The sequence below is a fragment of the Monodon monoceros genome, unplaced genomic scaffold, assembly GCF_005190385.1.
Source record: "Monodon monoceros isolate NGI ecotype Baffin Bay Population unplaced genomic scaffold, NGI_Narwhal_1 Super_Scaffold_14, whole genome shotgun sequence".
Classification (NCBI taxonomy): domain Eukaryota; kingdom Metazoa; phylum Chordata; class Mammalia; order Artiodactyla; family Monodontidae; genus Monodon; species Monodon monoceros.
In genome coordinates, this window is record NW_021703770.1 from 63,653,797 (window position 1) to 63,676,668 (window position 22,872).

Here is a 22,872-nt window from a genome sequence, read left to right on the forward strand (position 1 = left end):
TATATGTGTGTGTGTGTGTGTATACATGGTGTGGTGTATATATATGTAGTATATATATGTGTTTGTGTATACATGGTGTGGCGTATATATATGTGGGGGGTGTGTGTGTGTGTACACATGGTGTGGTGTATATATATGTGTGTGTATACACACTCACACACACACACAATGAAATACTACTTGGCCTTAAGAAAGAATGAAATTTTGCCATTTGCAACAACATGTATGGACTTGGAGGGCATTATGCTAAGTGAAATTACTCAGACAGAGAAAGACAAATACTGTGTGATATCACTTATATGTGGAATCTAAAAAAATACAAGACTAGTGAATATAATAAAAAAGAAAGACTCACAGATAGAACAAGCAAGTGGTTGCCTGTGGGGAGAGGGAAGTGGGGAGGCAAAATATAGGGGTAGACGATTAAGAGGTACAAACTATCATGTATAAAATAAGCTACAAGGATATACTGTACAACACAGGGAATATAGCCAATATTTTATAATAAATATAAATGGAGTATAAAAAAAGATTGACAGTTTAGTGAAAATACAATTACATTAAACTGTGGTAAATGCTGTATAGAGATAAATAAAAGATAATTATATGAGTGTATTAGTGTCCTGTTGCTGCTCTAACAAATTACCACAAACTTAGTGGCCTAAAACAACACAGATTTATTTTCTTACAGTTCTGGAGGCCAGATTTCACCAAGCTGAAGCTGTGGCAAGCCCACACTCCCTCAGAAGATTCTAGGGGAGAAGTCATGTCACTGTCTTTTCCAGCTTCTAGTGGCCGCCTGTATTCCTTACCTTGTGACCTCCTTCTCCACCTTCAAAGCCAGTGGCATAGCAACTTCTCTGACTCAGCTTCCCTCTACTTCTGTCACATAGCCTTCTGTCTATAATCAAATTTCTCTCTTATAGGATACTTGTGATTACATTTAGAAGATTTGTAATGCAAGAGAAGAAGCAGATTTGGGAGGGGGTTGGAGGACCTTAGGCAAGGAGGGAAGTTTTTATCTAAGAAAATGTATATTCTGAGAATTAAACCATTTGCTTACAAACAGAAATCAATCAAGTAACAACTTGTATTACTAAATTTTATCCTCATATCCTTAGAACAGAATCTAAGGATGTTAAGGAAAAGTAAGTACATAATTACACTGAAGTTTTTTTTTTTTTCATCTGGCCTGGAGCCCTAAACTGTCAATGCTGCAGAGTTGTAGCAATCATTTTCTAACCCAACAGTTCTCAGCCTACTTTTTTCCACTACCACACGCCCAGCCGATGATGGGGACACACTCCTTTTGGTTCATCCCAAGCTCACCCGTTCTAATTGACCTTTTCTCTCCCCCATTACAAGAGTATGTTAGAATAAATTACGAGTTATTTATCAGGATAACTAAACCAATTCTTGTAATTAAATAATTTTATAATGTGAAACTAGCTACTGTCAGACAACCCCCAGGACTGATAGCAATACATCGTCACAATACCAAGTGAGAACCACTGATTCGGTCCCTAATCCACCCAAGACCATTGCAGCCAGAGCAGTGACACGAACATCACTGAGCTCATTAGGGCAGTTCACACTGAGCCTGGTCTTGTGATTTTCAGTCGATTGCTGCTTCTAGTACCACATCCGTCTCCATTTCTTCTCTAAAGACTACCTTCCACCTCATTTTACCATCCAGGAGGACTAAGGCTCATAGAAACAACAAAATTTTTTTTTTGCCTTTCATTTTCTTAAGTTATATTTTTTCAAGTTTCACCCATCTTGAATCCCATCGAGTTTCTTTGCCGTTACAGCCTCACCAGATCTTCCCTGCTCTCTCTCCATCCTTTGTGCTCCCATGCATTTAGCCTGCACTGCACACTTTAAAATTGTATTATATCCTACACTGTCTTGTCCTCTCATTTCCTCACGTGTGCACGTCCTGTCTTCTGTCTAGATTTATGAGGTTCTTGTAGAATTTTGCATCTCAACACTCAAAAACAAGAGAGGTGATGTATGGTACGGAAGTTAAACTGCTGAACTGTTCAGGACAGAGATGTCTGCTGTTTTATTTGACAAGACTACAATCTCCCCACTCTGCACTGCAGAGATCTTGTTATGTATTCCACAGTTGTTCTGCATGTAAAGATGGGAAAGGGAATGTTGCTTTTAGCTTCAGAAACAATATATTGGCTCCCATAAACTAAGGGGAAACTAATAACCTTTACATTCTCATGCTCCTAAAACCTAGAGTGATGGCATTGGTGATTCTTGTTCCTTTCCCCTAGAAGTCTTTTATCATTGTTTCCTAGATATGGAGTTTTTTTCACTTGTTTCCTTGAAATGTTGTGTCCTGGTGCTTTAGCTTTCTGCTATCTTGATCTTCTGTAGTACAGCAGATATTTCTGATCAGAATCTGTGTAACTGAGGCTAGATATGAACAGGACTCTTCAAATTGTATATCCAACACAGCTATGTAAAATCCCCAAGGGACTTACTGTTCAACAATATTTGTGAGCTGTTTCTTCACATTTTAGTAAAGCCTGGCTAGTGCCCCAAAAGGCTATAAATACAATTTGATTGTTTTAGTGGTTTTCTTTCCACCTGAATTAATTTATTTCCATCTTAGAGGTCCCGCTATTCAGGATTCTGATTTTATTTTTTAAAGACAGGGTTAGAATAGGAGATGAGTAAGGCAAAAAATCAGAAACAGTGGGAGAAAGAATTCTCAATGTGAGAACCCATTCTGCTGCTCAATCAATACGTAATCTGTGGTAAATAACTTTGGCAGGATGCCAATCCACAAAATAAGCCATAAAATGGATAGAATATTCCAGTGTCTAATGTGTTTCTCAGGCGAACAGCATTAAATTGAGGCATGGCCCTTCTTAATATTATACGTTTAGCTCATATATGATAATTATGAAATAAAATGCTTTTTTCGCCTATTATGCACCCAGTATTGGTCAAGCACTGTCAGGCAGGCCAGACTGAAGGCCGCAAAATATTCTGATAATGCAGGGGAATAACACTTCGCCTAAATGAGTAGGGAACTGGGTTTGCATACAACTTTAACACAGACACTAGGTTTTATGCCGAATGCAGGTAAAGTGTGTTATGGGCACATAGAAGACAGGCACCTAACCCAGCCTGGGGGCATTGGAGGAGATGCAGAGAAGGACTGGTAACTGATGGACAAGTAAAATCAGACTGTGAAGAAGAGATGCTTCAGACAAAGGGAACTGCATGCGCAGTCATAAAGACAAAGGTGTAGGGAACCTCAGGGAAATGGCCAATAGTGTAGCAGGAGTAGGAGTAGAAGTAGAAAGTTTAAGGCAGACAGGTAGAAGCTAAAATTCCAAGCAGGTCAACCAAAAACAGATCATGAAGGGCCTTATCCCATAAACACCTGGTCAGGGGGAGAAAGCATAACCCTTTGAATTCCGAGGAAGGGAGAAACTATGCAACCTTGAAACTATTGTGTTGGCCAGAAAGTTCGTTCGGGTTTTTGTACGATGTTACAGAAAAACCTGAACGAACTTTTTGGCCAACCCAATATTATAGAGCCATAGAAAGTATGTGAAAATATCTGGTCAATGGTAAAATACCAATCACAGTGCTATCTGTACAGCAACAGGACAAAAATCAAATTGTTTTTTTAAGACAGAAGAACACACACACAAGATGAGCTATAATACCTACCACTGCCATCTTGAAACACTTCGATCACACTACTTCTACGGCCTTTAAGCTGTCGTAAAGACTTCAGAACTTTATCGAGAAGGCAACCACTGAAGGATTTTAAGCAACAGAGCAAGAAGATCGGATTTATGTTTCTAGAAGATTACAGTGACATTGTTGAGAAGGCTGAATTCAAGGCAAGCCAGACTGAGGGCAACGAACTATTCTGATACTGCAGAGGAATGATGCTGAGGGCCTGAACTTTGTTGGTGGAAGTAGCATAGAGACGTTTAACAGATAGGATCAACAGAATTTGCTCTCCAACTGGATAGAGGGATGAGGGAGAAGACAACTTCCAGGACCACTCCGTCTAAGTCTCTGACTTGGGCCACTAGATGAATGAGGGAAGCATAGGTTAAGAAACAGAGCAGAAGGTCAGTTTGGTAGGTAGGAAAAAGAAAGATGATTTCATCTGAGGACATCTTGAGCTTCCAGAGCCTCTGAGGCAAGCAGGTGGAGATGTGCAGAAAGCCAGAGATAGAGATTCAAGTCACTGACTCTTACTAGATGTCCACTTGCCTACTCAGGGATATTGCTCCAGGACTTTTCCCATCTCTTTTGTTCCGTTGTCTTTTGGGCCGGTTGGGTGTGGTGTTTTTCCCAGCATGCTGGACTTTTTCCCAGCAGCATAATAGCATGCCATTATTCCTCTCGTCTGAGAAACTCCTTCTCGTCTCTACTTCTTCCACCAGCTACTGTCCCATGTCTTTGTTCCTATTTGCAGGGTTCTCATCCTCCCCTCCTTAAACTCACTACAGGCAGTGTTATACTCGCATCAAATCCCACATGGCTAAATCCAGTGGTCAAATCTTGATCTCACCTTACTTGATTTCTAAGCTGCTTTGACAAAGTGGATCATGATTTTTCTCTTTTTTTTAATATAAATTTATTTATTTTATTTGTTTATTTTTGGCCATGTTGGGTTTACGTTGCTGCGCGCAGGCTCTCTCTAGTTGCGCGAGTGGAGGCTACTCTTCACTGCAGTGCCCAGGCTTCTCACTGCGGTGGCTTCTCTTGTGGCAGAACACAGGCTCTATCTAGGTGCATGGTCTTTGGTAGTTGTGGCACGTGGGCTCCGTAGTTGTGGCTTGCGGGCTCTAGAGCGCAGGCTCAGTAGTTGTGGCGCACTGGCTAAGTTGCTCTGCGGCATGTGGAATCTTCCCAGACCAGGGCTGGAACCCGTGTCCCCTGCATTGGCAGGCGGATTCCTAACCACTGTGCCACCAGGGAAGCCCAAGATTTATTTTTCAATACATGTAGTTTCACTTGGCCTCCAGAATAGAAAACTCTCTTCCAAACTCATTGGTTTCTTGGTCATTTTTTGCAGTCTATTTTTTTTCCAGGGGTGTGGAGTGGGGTCCTCTTCTTCCCCCTGAACTTTGATCACTGGAATGCCCAGGGGTCAGCCTTGGACCTTTTCTCTTCTCTATCTACATTCATTCCTTAAGAGAGCTCATCCTCTACCATACGCTTCTGACTCCTAAATGTCTATTTTTAGCCCAAAACATTCTTCCAAACTCCTGTATATAACATCTACTTGCCATCTCCACTGGTGTATCTAACAGACACCTCAAACTCAAAATATCCAAAACTGAACACCTGATCTTTACTCTGCCAGACCTGTTCTTCCTACAGCCACTTCTCAATTCTGCTGATGGCAGCTCCAACCTTCCCATTGCCCCGGCCTAAAACCACGGGAACATCTTTAACTCCTCTCTTTCTCGTATACCTCTTCTAATCCATTAGGAAATCTTTTTGTTTTTACCTTTAGAATAGCTCCAGATTCCAGCCATCCTGACCACCTCTATTACTACCTCCCTGGTCCCAGCTACTGTCATCTCTCACCCCAATAACTAGTCTCACGGTTTCTACCCTCACACACATCCTCCCCATAACACACCGTCTGTCCATCTCCTCAGCAAGAATGAACCTCTGAAATATGTCAGATGATGTCAACCCTCAGCTCCAAATGCTGCAGTGGCTCCCCACTTTACTCACCCATACAGGACATAAAATAGCCTATAAAACTTCACATGATCTGGGCCCCCATTGACTGTCTGACCTCATCAGTTTCTACCCTCCCCCTCAACACTTGGTTCCATCCACACTGGCCAGGAACACCCCAGGGCCAGCCATGCAGCCTCTGCACTGGCTGCTCCCTCTGCCCAAAACACTCTTCCCCAGATGCTTCGGCTGACTCCCTGTGTTCTTCAAGTCTGCTCAGAAGTCAGTCTCTGGGGCTTCCCTGGTGGCGCAGTGGTTGAGAGTCCGCCTGCCAATGCAGGGGACACGGGTTCGTGTCCTGGTCCAGGAAGATCCCACATGCCGTGGAGCGGCTGGGCCCGTGAGCCATGGCCGCTGGGGCCTGCGCGTCCAGAGCCTGTGCTCCGCAACGGGAGAGGCCACAACAGTGAGAGGCCCGCGTACCGCAAAAAAAAAAAAAAAAAAAAAAAAAAGTCAGCCTCTGAGAATAACTCTCACCACTATCTCTATAAATGCAACTCACCTCCCTGATATTTACTATATCCTCTGCCTTTTTCTCTTTTCCACAGCACTTTTCTACTGCACAGAGCAATTACCTATTCACTGTGTTGTTTATTATCTCCCCACCAACACCATCAGCACCATTAGAATGTAAGCTCTATAAGGCAGAAAACTTTGTTTTATTCATTGACCTATCCCAGTTTGTAGGCATGGTAAATACTTGCTGAATTAATGAAAGTATTAATACCTAAGTAGTAGCTGAAGAAGCCATATTCATTGAAGAGAGAGATCACTGAAGAAAATGGACTGAGGGCAGAACAACTGGGTGCTTCTTCTTTTAAGGGACGGACAGAGGTAGAGAAACCCATAAAGAGGACTAATAAGGAAAGAAAAAAGTTGTTGGAACTAAAACATAAGGGGTCAGTGTGTCAGAAGCCAAGGGAGGAGACTATTTCAAGCTCTGTGAGAAAACAGGTAAGATCGGACACCTGGTCCTCCTGAAACCTCGGAAACCATGGCACTTTTTCCTTCTTTGCTGGCCAGTCTACACCTTTTCTGGCTCCGTGCATTCTCCACACACCTCTGCTCTCCCCGCACGTTCCTCAAAACCTTCCTGTTATAAACAGTCCTCTCCAGTTGCAAATATCTCTCCCTTCTTTGAAAGAAACCTCACCAGCACACAGTTACAGTTTTTATACAGTCTAAGAGGAAATTTAATGGCCCTTTTCTGCTATGACTTGTTAAAAGCTTACTTATAAAGCTATCACTCTGTATTTTGTTAGGGACGAGGGAGGATTTGTACTCATATGCATAAACAATTTGGCGCTCATCACCGTATATAAAAATGTTTTAAGTACACCATTTCCTTTCTGAAACTGTTAAACATTTATTAAAGTATAACCTAGGGAAAGCTCAGAGTTTCAGATTTGAAATTATTCAAGAAATGCTTAGGTAATAGAATGTTCTCACGGACCAACAGGCTTTTTGAAGATATTCTGTTGTTGTTATTGTTGCCCTTGTAAGTCCTCAGCCTTCCATGGACATGAACTGGAGTTTAGTTGTCTACTCAAAGACCTAAATTCAATGAAATAGTCCAATGTGCAAGCATCTCCCCTGAGCAGGGTCAGCTCCACTTACTCATTCAACAACATTTAAAGCATAGCAAGGGTGTACATTTTTCTAAGTACTGGGAATAATAAGGCATGACCTCTGTCCTAGAGGAGTTCGCCCTCTAAAGGAGGGGTGAGTCTATATAAATAAATAACTATAGTACAACATAAGTGCTACCGGATTTACAGCCAGACATAGTCATCTGTAGAATGATTCTGTATTCTAAACCCTGCTGCTCTTCCCATCCTATATTAGATCTGTACCACCTATGTGAGTAAGGGATGTTATAAAAACCTCAGCTCTACCCAGAGAAGATCTAGTGAGGATGATGTGGGCAAGGTAAGTGCCTCAGGTCAAGAGTAGTGTCTCACTGTGGCTATGTAGTCAGGGATACAAGGAACTCACCACCCGCATCTCCATCTACAGCCCCAATTGCTCCCCACTCCAGAAAGGAACAATAGCACTGGCTCTGTTTTCAGTACCAAATATTTATCCCTCCTGCTACTCAGTCTTGAAAAAGAAAACCATTAAGTTTTGTTTTTCTTCCCTCATAAAGGATAAAAGACAGCAATCCTTACCCACTGTTAGTTGAAAAACAAGTAAGTCTCCAGCCTCTACAAAATCAGGAGTAGCTTAGAAATAGTTACAATCTACAGAAAGAATGGAAAATGAGAATACTAAAGGATTATATGCCTTCTTTCTTGACAGTTTGAACAAAACAAGTAATTTATCTTTAGCAACTTAGAATGTTAGTTAGAAGAGGGTCTGATTTTCTAAGGAAATGTCAACTAAGCTGTCACTCATTATCCCAAATATGATATTATCTTTAAGAATAAAGTTATCAGAAAACTATTTATATATGTAAATAACATACATATCATATTTTATATAAAATTTTCTCAATGGGTCACATTTTCATTCTGACAGCACATAAGCTTCCAAAATGAAGTTTATAAAGAGATAGTTTGGGCAACTAATTCCCAGCTAGATCTGATGGAGTTGGAGGTGAAAGACAGGAAGGGGGAGGATAGGAGGAGCTCTCATGGTATCATGAAATGACTTCTACCATCACACCCTGAGAGGACCATTTGAAAAATAGTTACCAATTCCAGCCACTGTGGAAAACCTATGGAGGTTTCTCAAAAAACTAAAAACAGAACTACCATATGACCCAAAAATTCCACTCCTGGGTATATATCTGAAAAAGAAACAAAAACACTTATTTGAAGAGACCTGCACCCAGTGTTCATAGCAGCATTATTTACAACTGCCAAGATATGGGAGCAACCTAAGTGTCCATCAGCAGATGAATAGATGAAGAAGATGTGGTATAAATATACATCGGAATATTACGCAGCCGTAAAAATAATGAAATTTTGCCATTTTCAGCAACATGGACGGACTTAGAGGGCATTGTGATAAGTGAAGTAAGTCAGAGCAGTACAAATACTGTATGATTATCACTTATATGTAGAATCTAAAAAGTACAGAAAACTAGTGAATGTAACAAAACAGAAGCAGACTCACAGATATAGAGAAAAAACTACTGGTTACCAGTGGAGAAGGGGTGAGGGGCAATAAAGAGTGGAGTGGGAGGTACAAACTACTGGGTGTAAGATAGGTTCAGGGATGTACTGTACAACATGGGGAATAGAGCAATATTTAGTAATAACTGTAAATGGAAAGTAACCCTTAAAAATTGTATAAAAATTTTAAATATTTTTAAATAAAAATTGTTTAAAAAAAGAAATAGTTACCAATTCATAATAATAATAGCAACAACAGGGGGGATCTTCAAGACGGCAGAGTAAGACGTGGATCACCTTCCTCCCCACAAATACATCAGAAATACATCTACACGTGGAACAACTCCTACAGAACGCTGGCAGAAGACCTCAGACTTCCCAAAAGATATATATTTTTTTCTCCTTTTTCTCTTTTTGTGAGTGTGTATGTGTATGCTTCTTTGTGTGATTTTGTCTGTATGGCTTTGCTTTTACCATTTGTCCTAGGGTTCTCTCTGTATATTTTTTTATTACTTTATAATTGCTTTTTATTTTTAATAATTTTTTATTTTAATAACTTTATTTTATTATTATTTTTTCTTTCTTTCTTTCTTTTTCTCTCCCTTTTCTTCTGAGCCATGTGGCTGACAGGGTCTTGGTGCTCTGGCCAGTGTCATTCCTGTGCCTCTGAGGTGGGAGAGCTGAACTCAGGACATTGGTCCACCAGATACCTCCCAGCTCCATGTAATATCAAACACCGAAAGCTCTCCCAGAGACCTCCATCTCAATGCTAAGACCCAGTTCCACTCAACGACCAGCAAGCTACAGTGCTGGACACCCTATGCCAAACAACTAGCAAGATAGGAACACAGCCCCACCCATCATCAGAGAGGCTGCCTAAAATCATAATAAGGTCACAGATACCCCAGAACACATGACCAGTTGCAGTCCTGCCCACCATAAAGACAAGATCCAGCCTCATCCACCAGAACACAGGCACCAGTACCCTCCACCAGGAAACCTACATAACCCACTGAACCAACCTTACCTACTGAGGAGAGACACCAAAAACAATGGGAACTACAAACGTGCAGCCTGTGAAAAGGAGACCCCAAACACAGTAAGTTCAGCAAAATGAGAAGACAGAGAAACACATAGCAGATGAAGGAGCAAGGTAAAAACCCATCACACCAAACAAATGAAGAGGAAATAGTCTACATGAAAAAGAATTCAGAGTAATGATAGTAAAGATGATCAAAAATCTTGGAAATAGAATGGAGAAAATACAAGAAACATTTAACAAGGACTTAGAAGAACTAAAGAGCAAACAAACAATGATAAACAACACAATAAATGAAATTAAAAATTCTCCAGAAGGAATCAATAGCAGAATAACTGAGGCAGAAGAACAGATAAGTGACCTGGAACACAGAATGGTGGAATTCACTGCTGCAGAACACAATAAAGAAAAAAGAATGAAAAGAAATGAAGACAGACTAAGAGACCTCTGGGACAACATTAAACACACCAACATTCAAATTATAGGGGTCCCAGAAAAAGAAGAGAAAAAGAAAGGGACTGACAAAATATTTGAGGAGATTATAGTTGAAAACTTCCCTAATATGAGAAAGGAAATAGTCAATCACATCCAAGAAGCACAGACAGTCCCATACAGGATAAATCCAAGGAGAAACACACCAAGAAAATACTAATCAAACTACCAAAATTAAATACAAAAAATATATATTAAAAGCAGCAAGGGAAAAACAACAAATAACATACAAGGGAATCCCAATAAGGTTAACAGCTGATCTTTCAGCAGAAACTCTGCAAGCCAGAAGGGACTGGCAGGACATATTTAAAGTGATGAAAGGGACCTACAACCAAGATTACTCTACCCAGCAAGGATCTCATTCAGACCCGACAGAGAAATTAAAACCTTTACAGGCCAGCAAAAGCTAAGAGAATTCACTACCACCAAACCAGCTTTACAACAAAATGCTAAAGGAACTTCTCTAGGCAGGAAAAACAAGAAAAGGAAAAGACCTACAATAACAAACCCAAAACAATTAAGAAAATGGTAATAGGAACATACATATCAATAATTACCTTAAATGGAAATGGATTAAATGCTCCAACCAAAAGACACAGACTGGCTGAATGGATACAAAAACAAGACCTGTATACATGCTGCCGACAAGAGACCCACTTCAGACCTAGGGACACATACAGACTGAAAGTGGGGGAATGGAAAAAGATATTCCATGCAAATGGAAATCAAAAGGAAGCTGGAATAGCAATTTTCATATCAGAAAAAATAGATTTTAAAATAAAGACTATTACAAGAGACAAAGAAGGACACTACATAATGATCAAGGGATCAATCCAAGATGAAGATATAATACTTGTAAATATTTATGCACCCAACATAGGAGCGCCTCAGTACACAAGGCAAACGCTAACAGCCATAAAAGGGGAAATCGTCAGTAACAAAATCATAGCAGGGGACTTTAACACCCCATTTTCACCAATGGACAGATCATCCAAAATGAAAATAAATACGGAAACACAAGCTATAAATGATACATTAAACAAGATGCACTTAGTTGATATTTATAGGACATTCCATCCAAAAACAACAGAATACACTTTCTTCTCAAGTGCTCATGGAAAATTCTCCAGGATAGATCATATCTTGGGTCACAAATCAAGCCTTGGTAAATTTAAAAAATTTAGTATCTTTTAGACCACAATGCTATCAGACTAGATACCAACTACAGGAAAAAAATCTGTAAAAAATACAAACACATGGAGGCTAAACAATACACTACTAAATAACCAAGAGATCACTGAAAAAATCAAAGAGGAAATCAAAAAATGCCTAGAAACAAATGACAATGAAAACACGACCACCCAAAACCTATGGGATGCAGCAAAAGCAGTTCTAAGAGGGAAGTTTATAGCAACACAATCCTACCTCAAGAAACAATAAACATTTCAAATAAACAACCTAACCTTACACCTAAAGCAATTAGAGAAAGGAGAACAAAAAACCCCCAAAGTTAGCAGAAGGAAAGAAATCATAAAGATCAGATCAGAAATAAATGAAAAAGAAATGAAGGAAACAACAGCAAAGTTCAATAAAACTAAAAGTTGGTTATTTGAGAAGATAAACAAAATTGATGAACCATTAGCCAGACTCATCAAGAAAAAAAAAGGGAGAAGACTCAAGTCAACAGAATTAGAAATGAAAAAGGAGGAGCAACAACTGACCCTGTAGAAATACAAAAGATCATAAGAGATTACTACAAGCAACCATATTCCAATAAAATGGACAGCCTGGAAGAAAAGGACAAATTCTTAGAAAAGCACAACCTTCTGAGACTGAACCAGGAAGAAATAGAAAATATAAACAGACCAATCACAAGCGGTGAAACTGAGACTGTGATTAAAAATCTTCCAACAAACAAAAGCCCAGGACCAGACGGCTACACAGGCGAATTCTATGAAACATTTGGAGAAGAGCTAACACCTATCCTTCTCAAACTCTTCCAAAATATAGCAGAGGGAGGAACACTCCCAAATTCATTCTATGAGGCCACCATCACCCTGATACCAAAACCAAACAAAGATGTCACAAAAAGGAAAACTACAGGCCAATATCACTGATGAACAGAGATGCAAAAATCCTCAAAAAATAGTAGCAAACAGACTCCAATAGCACATTAAAAGGATCATACAGGTATTCCCTGGTGGCACAGTGGTTGAGAGTCCACCTGCTGATGCAGGGGACACGGGTTCATGCCCTGGTCCGGGAAGATCCCACATGCTGCAGAGCGACTGGGCCCGTGAGCCATGGCCACTGAGCCTGCGCATCCAGAGCCTGTGCGCCACAGCAGAAGAGGCCACAAGAGTGAGAGGCCCACGTACCACAAAAAAAAAAAAAGGATCATACACCATGATCAAGTGGGTTTATCCCAGGAATGCAAGGATTCCTCAATATACGCAAATCAATCAATGTGATAAACCATATTAACAAACTGAATGAGAAAAACCGTATGATCATTTCAAAAGACGCCGAAAAAGCTTTTGGCAAAATTCAACACCCATTTATGATAAAAACCCTCCAGAAAGTAGGCATAGAGGAAACTTACATCAACATAATAAAGGCCATATATGAGAAACCCACAGCCAACATCGTTCTCAATGGTGAAAAACTGAAACCATTTCCACTAACATCAGGAACAAGACAAGGTTGTCCACTCTCATCACTATTGTTCAACATAGTTTTGGAAGTTTTAGCCATAGCAATCAGAGAAGAAAAAGAAATACAAATCAGAAAAGAAGAAGTAAAGCTGTCACTGTTTGCAGAGGACATGATACTATACATAGAGAATCCTAAAGAAGCTACCCGAAAACTAGTAGAGTTATTCAATGAATTTGGTGAAGTAGCAGGATACAAAATTAGTGCACAGAAATCTCTTGCATTCCTATACACTAATGATGAAAAATCTGAAAGAGAAATTAAGGAAACACTCCGATTTACCACTGCAACAAAAAGAATAAAATACCTGGGAATAAACCTACCTAAGGAGGCAAAAGACCTGTATGCAGAAAACTATAAGACATTGATGAAAGAAATTAAAGATGATACAAACAGACAGAGAGATATACCATGTTCTTGGATTGGAAGAATCAACATTGTGAAAATGACTATACTACCCAAAGCAATCTACAGATTCAATGCAATCCCTATCAAACTACCAATGGCATCTTTCACAGAACTAGAACAAAAAATTTCACAATTTATATGGAAACACAAAAGACCCTGAATAGCCAAAGCAATCTTGAGAAAGAAAAATGGAACTGGAGGAATCAGGCTTCCAGATTTCAGACTATACTACAAAGCTACTATAATCAAAACAGTTTGGTACTGGCACAAAAACAGAAATATAGATCAATGGAACAGGATAGAAAACCCAGAGATAAACCCACGCACATGTGGTCACCTTATTTTTGATAAAGGAGGCAAGAATATACAGTGGAGAAAAGACAGCCTCTTCAATAAGTGGTGCTGGGAAAACTGGACAGCTACATGTAAAAGAATGAAATTAGAACACTCCCTAACACCATACACAAAAATAAACTCAAAATTGATTAAAGACCTAAATGTAAGGCCAGATACTATAAAACTCTTAGAGGAAAACATAGGCTGAACACTCTAGGACATAAATCATAGCAAGATCCTTTTTGACCCACCTCCTAGAGAAATGGAAATAAAAACAAAAGTAAACAAATGGGACCCAGTGAAACTTAAAAGCTTTTTCACAGCAAAGGAAACCATAAACAAGATGAAAAGGCAACCCTCAGAATGGGAGAAAATATTTGCAAATGAAGCAACTGACAAAAGATTAATCTCCAAAATATACAAGCAGCTCATGCAGCTCAATATCAAAAAAACAAACAACCCAATCTAAAAATGGGCAGAACACCTAAATACACATTTCTCCAAAGAAGATATACAGATTGCCAACAAACACATGAAAGGATACTCAACATCACTAATCATCAGAGAAATGCAAATCAAAACTACAATGAGGCATCACCTCACACCGCTCAGAATTGCCATCATGAAAATATCTACGAACAATAAATGCTGGAGAGGGTGTGCGGAAAAGGGAACCCTCTTGCACTGTTGGTGGGAATGTAAGTTGATACAGCCACTATGGGGAACAGCATGGAGGGTCCTTAAAAAACTAAAAATAGCACTACCATATGACCCAGCAATCCCACTACTGGGCATATACCCTGAGAAAACCATAATTCAAAAAGAGTCATGTACCACAATGTTCATTGCAGCTCTATTTACAATAGCCAGGACACGGAAGCAACCTAAGTGTCCATCGATAGATTAATGGATAAAGAAGATGTGGCACATATATACAATGGAATATTACTCAACCATAAAAAGAAATTAAATTGAGTTATTTGCAGTGAGGTGGATGGACCTAGAATCTGTCGTACAGAGTGAAGTAATTCAGAAAGAGAAAAATACTGTATGTTAACACACATATATGGAATCTAAAAAAAAAAAAAGGTTCTGAAGAACCTAGGGGCAGGACAGGAATAAAGATGCAGACGTAGAGAATGGACTTGAGGACAGGGGGAGTGGGAAAGGTAAGCTGGGATGAAGTGAGAGAGTGGCATGGACATATATACACTACCAAATGTAAAATAGTTAGCTAGTGGGAAGCAGCCACATAGCACAGGGAGATCAGCTCTGTGCTTTGTGACCACCTAGAGGGGTGGGATAGGGAGGGTGTGAGGGAGATGCAAGAGAGAGGAGATATGGGGATATATGTATATTTATAGCGGATTCACTTTGTTATACAGCAGAAACTAACACACCATTGTAAAGCAATTATACTCCAATAAAGATGTTTAAAAAAATAATAATACCAACAATAAAGAAGGCATACTAAAGAGAAAATGATAAAATATTAATGAAGAACATAAAACACCATCTGAGCAAATGGAATGGTGTAACGTGTCCTTGGATTGGGTGACTCAGTATAATAATATCCTCCCCAAATCAGTATTAAGTTTAATGCAATTCCAATTAGAATCTCAACAGGGTTTTTCATTTGCTTTCTGTTTTGGGGAATTGATAAAATGATCATAAACTTTATACGGAAAAGTAAATAGACCCTAAAAACCAATAAAACTGGAAGAAGAATACTAGTAAGGGGAACTTGTCTGATATCGAGCATACCTTAATGCTCCTATAGATTGATAGGGTGACAGTATGGAAATAGACAAATAGACCAGCAGAACAGAGAATCCAGGAATAGATCTACAAATGCAGTTGACTCTAATATATGACCAAGGTGGTGTTTCAATTCAGTGGGAAAATGATAGAATATTTAATAAATGATGCTGATAGAATTGGCTATCACTATAGAAAAACTGAAGGTATAACTAGGTTACATAGGTACAAAAATAAATCCAAAAAAAAAATCCAGAAGGATTAAAGACTTAGATGAAAAAGAACAAAATAAAATGATAACATTCTTAGAAGAAAACCTATAAATAACCTATAATCCTTTAGAATAGGGGAAACTTTCTTCACCAAGAGAGGAAACCCAAAGGCATTGAAAAAGACATAGTAATTACATAAAACTTAAAATGTCTAACATGATAAAAGTTATAATAGACAATTCAATAGAAAAATTATAAATATGAGAATAAAATGCAATACAGATGACAAACATCTATACAAAGCTCTTTTATACATGGGTAAGAAAAAAGATAAACAGCCCAAGAGAGAATAACATGAGCTAAGGACATGATTAAGCAATTCAGAGAGGAGTCCAATCCAGTGAACCTACGAATCAATGCTCAAACATACTTGCAGTAGGAAGGCAAATTAAATTTTGCCAGCAAACTGGCAAAAGTCAAAAGGTGATACACTTTCAGGGTATTGTTGGTAGGTATTGAGGAGAAATGGTACTCTTCTACATTACTTGGGGGAGTGTAAACAGTAACAAACTTAGTAAACAATTTGGCAAAACTTATGAGAATTAAAAATAAAATCCTTTTAAAACCTTTACATTTTGTATGATGTGAAATTTAAAACCTCTAAGTGAAAAAAAATTGAAAAAATAACCAATGAAAATATGCCACAATAACTATGACATCTTTCACTCTCACATTTCAATGAGAGTTCAGCTAGGTATAAAAGTCTAGACTCATTTCCTTTTTTCAAAAGTACTGTGGAAATATTACTCTAGTGTTGCTATTTAAAACGTCAGATGTGAATCTAATTCTCATTCCTCTATAGATGGCCTGCTTCTTTCTCTCTGGAATTGGTTCGTTCCTAAATTTCACTTTACTGTGTCAGTGTTGCTATTTTCCCTTTTCTCTCTCGTGTTGGTACCCATTCAATCTTTCTTTAATCGTGGCACAATTTCAGTTAGCAGTTCTTCAAATATTTAATTTTTTTCTCTTTTAGAACCCTTATTAATCAGATGTTGACAATTATTCTATTTTTCATACCCTTTAATTTTTTTTCCTCTTTTTTCCAATTCTTTGTCTCTTCTAATGCCTTCTGGAAACATTTCAAAACCCGCTCCCTCTCATTAATTCACTCATCCACTGTATTCACTCAACCCATGAATTAAGTTTTTTATTTCCATTATATCTCATTGGTTCTTTTTTATAACTTCTTGTCCCTGTTTAATGTTTCCAGTGCCCTCCTATATGCCCTTGAGAATATTTATTAGGATTATTGTGAGTTCTTGTTTCTCTGGCTCATTACTTCTGCTCCCGCTGGAATTAGCTGCTCTATTTGTGATCTCTCCTTTCCAGTGCTTTACATCAATGTTCCTCAAATGTCTCTTTTTCCTATTCCTTCAGGAGTATCAGCTACAGTTTTTATATTAAGTTCTGAGTTCTATCCATATCCCACTTGCTTTTGAGGCATCTCCAGAATTAGACTCAAAGGAGGAAAACCACAATTGCTGCAAGTTCCCCCATCTACACTCTCCTATGGCATAAATGAGATTTAACATACTCAAGAATTAGCCTGATCTTAGTTGTCTTTTCATTTGCAGAAGTATTAGACTATGTCACAGACTCACCAAACATTTTCCATTTGTTTATGGAAAGAGTTACAGTGTTCCAGGGGTACGGGAGAGATTGTAAGGACTCAGAATGGCAAGTAACTGAAAAATGTCATTATTTCCAAAATTTCTTGGAACTTAATACTGTGATTGTTATAGTGAATCTTATTTTCCTTCCTCCCCTTCATAGACCTGTATACATTTTTAATTTGACAATTAAAATTTAGTTTTGAGGACTTAACTGAACTGACCCCTAAGATAACTGGAGAGGCCTCGGGTTTCACAAAGCCAGTTTGTATATAGCTGATCTAAAAATATAATAGAAATTGGTATGGCATGTTCGGTGGAATTATTTCAGTCTTGCCTCACTGTTCTTGATATATCAGTATTTGTATCTTACCAGACATCTGTACAGAGGTCTAGCCTTTTCTTTGGATCTGACATTCATTTATTCAACAAATATTTGTTGAACACTTGCCATACTTGTTCTAGTTCTCAGGTGCCCAGCAGGAAAAACACAGCCCCTGACTTCTCAGAGCATTAGAATCTAACAAGAATCCAGGTTGAATGTAGGCTCTGTTAGAGCAAGGATTTCTTCCTATGTTGTCTTCCACTGTATCCCAGGCACCCAGATTAGTGTAAATATTGGTTGCATGTTAAATGAGTAAATTTTGACACTAATTACACGTGTGTTGAGTGTTATGGTGGGAAAGTGCAAGTGTCATGGAGTGTATAAACAGGAGGCCTTTCCTGCTCTGGGGGGATCATGTAGAGTTAGTTCTCCAGCTGACAGAGCCCTCCCTTTAGAGTGGTTTATGCAGGCTTAAACAAGCAGCACCTAGTTCCTATTCAGGCTGCCCTCCCATTATGCATGGAGGCCTGAACTGTCTTGGATTTTTCAGTATTGATTTCTTTAAATGAGAAGTTAGAGGAACTGCTTAATAATACCATGTGTTTACAGAAATAAAAGAAAAATCAGCTTAACAATGCCGATTTGTGTTTCTTGCTTCTTGCCTGCCCACCCCTTCACCCCATTTTCTTTTCTAATTTGCAGATGAAGGAGCTTCCATGCACCCTTGTGATGATACATACTGTGGACCTTTCCCAGAATCTGAGCCGGAAGTGAAAGCTGTAGCTAACTTCCTCCGAAAACACAAGAAGCACATAAGGGCTTACCTCTCTTTTCACGCATATGCTCAGATGTTGCTGTATCCCTATTCTTACAAATATGCAACAATCCCCAATTTTAGCTGTGTGGTAAGTACTTGAAGCTGGATATGTGTGTCAGGCTTCATCCTTTTCTAATGCTAAGATGGTTCTATGTGGTAATGATAATAGCAAACACATTGTGTTTGTTCTAATTAGCATTTCATATATACATAATCTCACTTATTTTTCATAATCTATTCAGTAACAATTATTATCCACATTTTACAGATGAGGAAACTGAAACTTAAAGATGTTAAGTCATTATACTAAGAACACAGAGCTACTAAGTGTCATAGCCAGGATTCACCCCAAATCTAGCTCCAGCATTGTTGCTTTTAACCACTGTGCATGCTGCTTCTCCAATGCAATCATTTCAAACATATTTACATTCTTACCACAGGTTATTTGGAAAATGTCAGGATGGAGGTGATTAGTATTACAGCTCCGGTCACATATGCAGGGCTGTAATTAACTTTATTGAGTAAACAACTGTTCGTAAATTATGGTCTGACTCAATTAAAAGCAAGTTTTAATTTATAAACGCTATTTGCTTAATGCTACTAAGTCTCTGGGCATGCATCTGACAAATTAGTGCTAAGAATGAACAGCCTTTCAGGCATGAGATTACCTGAAAGTGAAAGAGCAGAATTCCTTCCTCACCTCATCTCAGAAACCCAACAAGCTATCCACTATAGGGACTAATTCCTCAGTAAAGTGAGTCTGCTTCAGAGCCTACATCATCTGAAGGCCTATAAAGTTCAAGACCAGGCCAAACTAATACATAGTGTTAGAAGCAAGGAAGAGGGAGGGAGGGAGGAGTGATTGGGACGGCGCACAGGCGGGCTTTCGGACTGCTGTTGATTTTCTATTCCTTGGCTGGATGCTGGTTCTGGATGACTGCATACAACTAGTGATCATTCATTGAACTATAAACTTAAAATCTGTATACTCTTCTGTATGTATTTTAGGCTTGAATTTAAAAGCTTTTATAAAAAAGAAGCATCCTCTCTCTCCCTATACCTCAGACTCCAAATCCTGCACCAGTTGCTTGGGGTTGCGGGAATTCCTGATCTCCATGGCCAGGACCTGGGAAGAATTTAGAACGTGAGGTCAGAAGGTGGCCTGGGGGAAGGCTTGCATTCTGTCCAAAAGAGGAACTTTGTTCTTAGCATTTCATGCAAGAATTCTGAGCAAATTCTCTCTCTTGAGAAATACTGTAAAGGTGGGAGTGATATTTGATAGTGCTATTCTTCAGCTCCTCGGTGGGTCAAATAGGCTTCTCATTCTTGGTGTTATTGACCTGGCAACCTAACCACCTTGTACCAAAATGTTTCTATACGCGAATGTTCAGCCTTTTCTAAACTGGACACAGCGTCTGTTTGTATCCTCACAACAGATTATATAGAATATGTAATATATTAAAACTACCACATGAGGGCTCCCCTGGTGGCACAGTGGTTGAGAGTCCGCCTGCCGATGCAGGGGACGCGGGTTCGTGCCCCGGTCCGGGAGGATCCCACATGCCGCTGAGCGGCTGGGCCCGTCAGCCATGGCTGCTGAGCCTGCGCGTCCGGAGCCTGTGCTCCACAACGGGAGAGGCCACAGCGGTGGGAGGCCCGCATACCGCAAAAAACAAAACAAAACAAAACAAAACCTACCACATGAGAATGTTCTCCGTATTTTGAATTTATCTTCCCATCAGGAGTTATTTTCCTTGTGTCTTGGATTGGAGGATGTGGTATAAAGAATGGATCAGTGGTTCACAACCAATGATGAATTTCCCTCCCAAGGGACACTGACAGTGTTGGAGACATTTTTTGATGGCCACAACAGGGGTGGGGGATGTTATTGGCATCTAGTGGGTAGAGGCCAAGGATGCTGTGAAACATCCTACATTGCACAGGACAGCCTTCCACAGCAAAGAATGATTTAGTCCAAACTGTCAGTGGTGACCCCATTGAGAAATCCTGCAGATAAGCTAAATCGCTAAAACTAAGATTACAGTTCTCAGATAATAGATGTCTCTGAATGTTAACCAGTAGCCATTAAGTTCTGTTCAACTTGTTCAAAAACATTCCATCAATATGTAGGAGTCTGTGTTTCTGCTAAGATATTTCGGTCACTAAGTTGCTTTAAATATAAAAATATTTAAATAAAACATATACTCCTTACTCAGCTGAGGTCCAATAAGGGAGGCCTGGGTCCTTCTGGATGAATGGAAAAAAAGAAGGAATGGACAAAAGGAAGAATCACTTAAACTCTTTTAAATAGGTGCCATCCTGGAAAATATTCTCAGAAAATTTTATGAAGCTTCTACTCTTTGAGGAAGGATCATGTCTAAACCTCTTATCAACGTGCACCTGCACGTCAGTGGCAGAAGTCCAGTGAGCCCAAAAGGCTAAAACTATGCATACATTTTGCGAAAATAGGCAGAGTGGTTATCTTTCTTCTTCCTCGGTAGATTATTTTTCTTGGGTTTAGTCATCTGAAATAATGAGGAACAAAGGTCTCCTCACCAGCAGAATGCAGTAATCTTCTAAATGTAGAAATTTCTGCCCTTGCCATGGAATATCACTGAGGCCATTGGAGAAGATGTTAAAAATCTTAGCACGTTCTCCATTAAGATACCTCATTATGGTGTTTACATTCCTTTCTTGTCGGCTCCTGCAAGGAGAATGTCGTCATCAGTGAGATCAATTAATTAATGTCTGCCAGGTTCTGGAGCCTGATTCCTGAACAGCCACTCAGTGTGGCATTTGCTGCAAATGTGGCTTCCTGCTTCCCTGAGGTGAGTGAGGACGGCAGGCTGAAGCCAGGTCCAGCACACAGTACCACGTTGCCCGGAGTGCTTCAACTGATGGATTAAATTATTCACAGGCACCTGGAAATGGGAGAGTTGTATACTGGTTTCAACACACTTCTTTTCCTCTCACTGGTCATACAATACTTCTCTAACTCCTTGCTGAAACTAGTGCTTTTATACCGTTTGAAAATGTTTTCAAGGGTAGTCCGTATCATTCTCATTCATCTTAGAATATTCACCTTTTAGTATTTTGAAGGTGTTTATTTTTCCTGCTTTTTGGCATTGCTAGGAAGTTCCACCTCAGAATTTCTACATCTTAGCCGCACCTGGCTGAGCTCTGCCACAAGCCTGTGTAACCTTAGAAGTCACGAAGCAGTCTAAAAGTGTTTCCATTCCCACAAGGGATAAACACACAGAGCAAGAGGAGTCATTCTTACTGAATTAAAGCGTTTCTGAACTGATCCAAATGGGTTTTAAATACCTTGAACCGGGCCACCACTTAAAGATGTATGCACTTAAAGATCAATGAGATTAACTTGATACTGTTGCAGATCTATGCTTATTCAACATTCATGCAAGAAACAGTGCTTAAGTGTCTGTTATATACAGGCACGTTGCTAAATACTATATTTGTAGCTATGAGCAAAACTGACTTGGGCCCTGCCCTGTCAAGCATTTTGTAATTTATAGAAATGGGTGTCTCTGAACTAAAGTGAAGAGAACAGAACACTAAATCAGCCTCAGAAGATGTATTTATCCCAACATAGCCACTCCTTGCTGTGTAACCCCAGCCTGACCACTGAACCTCGCTGGGCCTTCCTTTTCTCATCTGTATATGGAAATATTACTGATCACTGGCTCATTGTGAGAATTAATCAAGGGAAATAATGTGTTCTAAAACATATTGCAAAATGCAGCATGTGACAAAGAGTAGCAATATTATTATTAAATATAGCTATTCACCAATGTGCCTAGTGTTCTCCAAATTGATGACCGATAATGCTCAGACAACGTGTCAGTGTTTCTAAAGGTTTCAATGCAATGATATAAGCGATAAAATTTCTCCATTTAACCTCACAGGAATCTGCAGCTTATAAAGCTGTGAATGCACTTCAGTCGGTGTACGGCATACAGTATCGATACGGGCCTGCTTCCAGCACATTGTGTAAGTTTCCTGTGGATGCTGTGTTGGAATAATCTCTCGAACCAATATCCTGTGTAATGACCTCCCTCAAAAAAAACCAGAAAATGTGTTCCCCCCTAAAGTGAAAATTTTGACTACCAGATTAGCCAAGGAAGATGGAGGGAGTTTATGTCTGATTAGTTTTACCCTGCTTGACAGAAATCACTGTACCAATTGAAAAAATCCTAAGCAGAGAATATTCTAAGCATGTAGTAAAGA

At 39.4% G+C, this 22,872-nt stretch overlaps 1 protein-coding gene across 1 annotated transcript in view; it reads left to right on the plus strand.

Moving 5' to 3' along the window:
* Positions 1–22,872, plus strand: part of CPA6 (carboxypeptidase A6) — a 261,362-nt gene that overhangs the window by 234,986 nt on the left and 3,504 nt on the right. Inside the window, exons 9-10 of the mRNA XM_029223028.1 lie at positions 18,513–18,715; positions 22,551–22,635. Of these exons, the coding sequence (XP_029078861.1) occupies positions 18,513–18,715; positions 22,551–22,635 (288 nt within the window). The remainder of the gene's footprint in view (positions 1–18,512; positions 18,716–22,550; positions 22,636–22,872) is intronic.